We start from the raw sequence: 6,021 nt of genomic DNA on the forward strand, positions 1-6,021 counted from the left end.
TATGTTTTCAAATGCTTATGGAGCTTACAAGGTTGTACTTTAGACTGAAATATTTAGTATAAAAACTCTAGATGAAACACATAGAATTTGAAACGTGAAAGTCAGTTGTGTCTCTTTCTTGTCATTTATTAATGCATAATAAACAGCTATCAATGATTTATAAAGTGTTTACAGATTAAATTATAATAACACAATTTCAGAACAAGTTTTTTTTTTTTTCCAGGGAGATCAGGTTAAAACAACACAAATGAGCTCAATATCAAACAGGCAAGCTGGGTGTGAGGGTATGCTGAATCCATTCTGTTGAGTTGGTTAAAAGAAACAAACCATTTCTAAGCCTCTATAAAGGGAGCCTTATTGTAAAGTGGTACCAATGAACTTCACTCTTCTGTGATTCTCTCGTCCTTCGGGAGTAAGTGTAAACTTCATGCTTTTTTTTCACCCCCAAGGACATTTCAGCTCTCCTTTTTAGTAACCGTGGTGAAGTTAGTTGGATGTTGAATACGGGGTATTCATGCTCCACGACTTCTGCGACGCGGTGTTTGAGCCGATAAAGCTCCTTTGGTGTTCACTTTTGACATTCACACGGCCTCATCAGTGCACAACAGACCATATTATAACCCCAAAAACTGTGAAAAAATGTGAAATTTGTTGTCATGGCCCCTTTAAAAACAAAGATGGTCCCTCACCTTTTCTTTAGATGACGTCTAGTGTCCCGAGCTTGCGGCCAGTTAACCAAAAATAGTTCTGAGACCCAGAGTAGCTCAATCAGCCTATAATCTGACAGAGTTTCCAACTCCTTTGCAGCACCCATCAAGTTTTTGCTGGCAAAAGTAGTTTTGGTTTTTCTTTTAAATCTTTTTCCTAGTTTTGGTGTATTTTTATCAATAGGGGAATAGAATAGAGTTTTTTGTTGCTGTTGTCTTTATATTGAATTAGCCCACCATAGATCCAATCAAGGTAAAATAGTCAGACTTAGACCTCTGGTTGATTACCTTTTTGCTCTCCAGTTGCGCAGCTGGTAAGTCTTTTTGAAACAATTTACTAAAGTAAAGTAAAGACGTTATAGACTTGGATTACACATTTCGGTCACTTCAGCTTTGTTTGAGCTGCATAGTATAGCCTACAACTTAAGATAACCTTCAATTAACTCTTCAAGGCGGAAAAAAAAACATGCCTGTGCGTTTTATTGGCATTCGTAGGGAAAATAAAATAGTTGTTTGAACCCGGTGCTTCTGTGCGTCTCATGACTGTGATCAAGCAGCCAATCAAAAAAATAGTAATAATAAAAAAGAGGAGGAACGATCTAATTTTAGTCGCGCACACACACACACACACAGCCCTGCAGGGAAAACATAGATCTTTGCTAGTTTAACACAAAGCAGCGCAGTTATACAATCCTGGGGCTGCAGTCGGTCTGTGCAGCGCGCTGCTAAAGAAAGAAAGACGAGCGGTCTGCGGCTGGGTGATGATGGATACCGACTTACTGTAATACTCAGCGAGCTGCTCTCTCCCCAGGACCTCCTCGCTGTTACACAGGCAGCTTTTCGACAACAGCAACAGAGTCAGACAAACAAGCGCCGCCACGGCAGCGGCCGAGTCCACGCACCGACAGAAGCGCAGCAACATTTCGACAGATGGCTGAAACGCTGCAGAGCCGAGCGTCTGCACATTCCGAGGCTCCGGCTGTTTGCAGGCTCCTAGCTTCTTCTTCTTCTTCTTCCTTTTTTTCCCCCCTTCACCCCCTTCTAGAAAACTTTCTCTGGAGTGAAGTTTTTTTCTTTTTTCTTTTTTTTCTGCGGGGAACCAGCAGCGACGTCACGTCTGACGGAGGAGCTGCTGCCTCCGTCCGGCTCCGAGCGCTGCGTTCCTGCCGCTCTCTGCTGGGTTTCCACTGGGGACACGGTCAGGGGACTTTTCACCGGAGGACTCCCCAACAGACCAAAACGAGTTCAAAACAAAAAATCTCCCTTTAACTTCTCTTCGATATTCGTTTTCTTAAATCAACACGGAGTTAGCCTGTGTAGACCCTAAAAGCTGCGTGACGAATTTTGCAAAATGGCACCGAGAATTTTCCACATTCTCAATTTCTTCTGAGAACTAATTAGGGATTATTTCAGAAATATATTTGACATCTGAGAGAGAGAGAGAGAGAGAGAGAGAGAGAGAGAGAGAGAGAGAGAGAGAGAGAGAGAGAGAGAGAGAGAGAGAGAGAGAGAGAGAGAGAGAGAGAGAGAGAGAGAGAGAGAGAGAGAGAGAATAACGGAATAATGGGCGGTTCTAGACAGGGGCCACCAGGGGCCGGTACCCCTGTAAAACTGGTCATGGCCCCTGTTATGACCTTAATACTGAAGACACAGTGTGCGAAATACCTGTCAGTATTTGGGGGGGGGGGTCCCCATCTCCCGATTGTTGCGCAATACCGATGTAAATTTTCTCAATATGCAGTAGGCCTATAACATTACAATGTCAAAGTCAAAGTTAGCTTTAATGTCAATTCTTCACATTCATCAGACATACAAGGACTCGAGAGGATTTTCTCATTCACCAACAGTGAAACAGATAAAGTGCACAGGCACAACAGATAAGATCAGTTCCTAATACTAAAATTTAAACATTTTTAGTATTAATTGTTGTCAACGTTACGTTATCCTTCTGTTTGGCGCGCACATGCCTAATTTGCATCCGCGAATAGGATTGGCTGGCTCCACTTGGCATAAAAAAGAACATATTTCCCCCTGGGATCATTAAAGTATGTCTGATTCTAATTCTGATATTTGTGAATAAATGTTTTGAATTTTAAATACTGGACATGTTGAGCTTAAAAATTTTTTAGTGACCATTAGTGACAAAAAATATTTCATTTTTAGATTTTTTGACACAATTTAAGACCCCCTTTAAATTTTGCTTTTGAGGCTTTGAGGGGGTCTCATGGGTTAATCGGGGGGGTCGAGCCCCCCGGACCCCCCCGTATTTCGCACTCTGTGAAGACATGATACTAAATCCATTTCTCGTGATGATATAAACAGGCACAGGAACTGTTGTAACGCACTGTTTAGGTTCTGGTTATCTGTCCTGGGTTATACGACAGTGAGGGATGCTTGACAGATAACTATACCCTAAGTGCGTTACACTGTAACCGATTGTTCCCTTGGACCACTTCTATTGTTTACATTTACAGTTTTACTTTAATAATCATTTCAAAATGAAGGTGTTGCATTTTTAGCTTCAGTGTTATTGAGATAGGGTCACAGTTTTTCATTTGCTAAATCAACCCGCAGTTCCAGAGCCACGAGTGGCTCCAGCTCACTTCATACATTAAGCGATAAAATATGGCCATGTTTTTCATTCTTTTGTTCAGTTCCCCCATGAAAAGAGACTGGCCCCCACCCTGGCCACCTGCTAATCTGGTCCATTGAATGGAATAGAACAATCTTCAGGAATATTCAAAATGTCATAATCTCTGGAAGTAATTTATGAGAATATTCCAATATTATTTGAGGGCCTTTTTTCCTACTCATCTTATAATGTGATTCTATGTATGCAAAATGAAATGCAGATACACTTCTAAATGATTACATTTTTATGACATAAATTACTCATATTACCGTAAGGCATGCAGGTATGTTGTCTGCATACATAGTTGTTTTACTTGCTCTTTATAGTTTGAGTTTAGGGGTGGGCGATATGGACCAATAATATGACTATCATCATAGGATTTGTTGATAATATCAAAAAGCCAACAGTGGAGAAAATAAGAATCCTGACAACACTGGGGATTACATTTTTGGGATTTTCAGAAATCTGGAATTGGACTTCCTTGTTGTCAAGATAAATCCAAATTCAACACTGATAAGAATTTTTTTCACAACAATGCTAAACAATAGACTTTGCACATCATGATACAAACTGTCGCTCCACATAGCTTTCTACTAATAATTTCTCTGAGTTTACAAAGGCTGTTAAAGATGTACATCTGTATATGTAGCTACAGGAATTTGTTGCATTATAGCCTATAATGTTAGGCTTTTTTGTCTTATATTCCCACATTATTTTCATTAAACATATTAATGTTGCACTGTAAATAGACAAACTCAGAGTTTCAAATCCCTGGTGAGAGGTAATTGTTCATTAAGCTGGCTAGCTATATATACATATATGATCATATGTATCTTCCAATGGAAGGGTTCTTTACTATTATACAATGTATTGATTTGTACATGTTACAGGATATAAACATATTAGTTTTCATTAGGGAGATAATCTATTGCCAAGTCAGAGTTGCATCAGTTCCTAAGGGGGATTAGACCTTTTTTATAGAACATGTAAAAAGAAAGAAATCAAAACAGTTCAAGTCAACCTACTTCACATATGTCTGAATATGTCACATTGTCCGTGGTTTTTGTTATTGTACTGTATTGTTTTGTTTCTTATTGTAATGCATTGTTTGGTTGAGAGTGGCTCTGTCTCCTGAGGGGCTCGACAGGAAAATTAGCACTGGCTATAATCTTGCATATTTACCCTGTACTCATTAATAAGCATTGTCCCATTATAAATAAGTAAATACATACAAATATGGGGCACAATATTACAGGCTTAACCATGGAGTGCTATGGGATCCCCAGTTTCTCCCATTGTTGCAAACCTGTACATGGAGGATGTAGAAAAGAGGGCTTTCTTGTCCTTTTCAGGGACATCACCAAGCCATTGGTTCAGGTATGTTGATGACACCAATGTCAATATTAAATCTCAGGAAGTCGAGAATTTCGTTGATCACATCAACTCTCTGGATAAATATATAAAATTCACACGGAAAAAAAAGTAAAAAATGCCAGGTTTGCTTTCCTGGACTATTAGAAACCAAGGTGTGATGTAAACCTACCCAAACAGACCAGTACTTGGTCTGTGTGGTTTGACTCCCATCACCTACTGGAGCACAAGTTGGGAGTCATCAGGACTCTGCATCATAGAGCAGACAATGGCCCCACAAACTCAGGAGGCAGGAAAAGGGAGAAATCACGCACAAGACAGGCCCAGAGCACTGTGCTTATCCCAACTGGATAAGATTCCTGACACATGAACTGCTGTTCCTCCTTTTTTTAGAAATATTCCAGGACTTTGTTTCGTCTGCCTGATTACCTACATTATGCATTTAAACTGAGCTCTAAAGCACACTACTTTTTTCCGTCTAGCAATCAGCACAGCCAAACCTGAGCAAAATTTGCATATCTATGCCCTTCTACTTGGTTTGGGCCACATCCACACGGAGCCGAATACTGTATCTGTACAGTAAAGATGAAAGCGTACCAAGCCGGAGGAGCCTTAATAGGTGTTGTAATACCTAAGCCTGCCAGTGAGTGGCGAGATAGCACTGGCGCACCGAAGTAAAGAAGGAGGAAGAGCAGAATGAAAACAACATGGTGAGAAAAGAGGCTTTAAGAGTTAAAATCCACAGTACATTGAGTTGTGTCTGAAACACAACCACAACTCCGAAGTGTTTTTGTTAGCGGATGCGTGTTAAGTGAGCAGCTACGTCTACGGGAGGTGGCTTCAAACTTTCTCACTCTGGAAGCTGATTTCAAATGCTGTCGGTTTCATAGCCACTTTGTTTGGATGGGAACCCCTAATCCATCTAAAATGTTTGTTAGATACAGCCACAGCCTTCTTTGTGAGGACATGACCTTAAGAGCTCTGCTTAGACATCCAGTGCCCTGCATATTGCTTTAGTTGTGCAAATCTCATTCAAGCAGCTGGTTACTGTGGGTAAGATACTTACTGCTGATGACAACTCCACCGAACCCAATGATAAAACCTTACTATCCCTTTAAGTGTTAGTTTTGCAACCCAAAGCTTTTGCTTTAAAAGAATTTAAAATGTTAATTTAGTGACTCAATTCTTTATCCAAAAGCTGTAAAACATTTTTTTTAAATCAACATAGAACCCTGCCAATCCAGCAAACTACTAAAATCAGGTCATACTTTGTCAAGGACAACCACAAGTCTGGCTAATTACGATATGTCC

At 40.2% G+C, this 6,021-nt stretch overlaps 1 protein-coding gene across 1 annotated transcript in view; it reads right to left on the reverse strand.

Moving 5' to 3' along the window:
- The window catches only part of pla2r1 (phospholipase A2 receptor 1), a 37,960-nt gene extending 36,060 nt beyond the window's left edge, over positions 1-1,900 (reverse strand). The window contains 1 exon segment of the mRNA XM_021322515.2: positions 1,488-1,900. Coding sequence (XP_021178190.2) covers positions 1,488-1,629 — 142 coding nt within the window. The 5' untranslated portion in view covers positions 1,630-1,900.
- Positions 1,901-6,021: the final 4,121 nt, after the last annotated feature.

Source organism: Fundulus heteroclitus, chromosome 4 (genome assembly GCF_011125445.2).
Source record: "Fundulus heteroclitus isolate FHET01 chromosome 4, MU-UCD_Fhet_4.1, whole genome shotgun sequence".
Lineage (NCBI taxonomy): Eukaryota > Metazoa > Chordata > Actinopteri > Cyprinodontiformes > Fundulidae > Fundulus > Fundulus heteroclitus.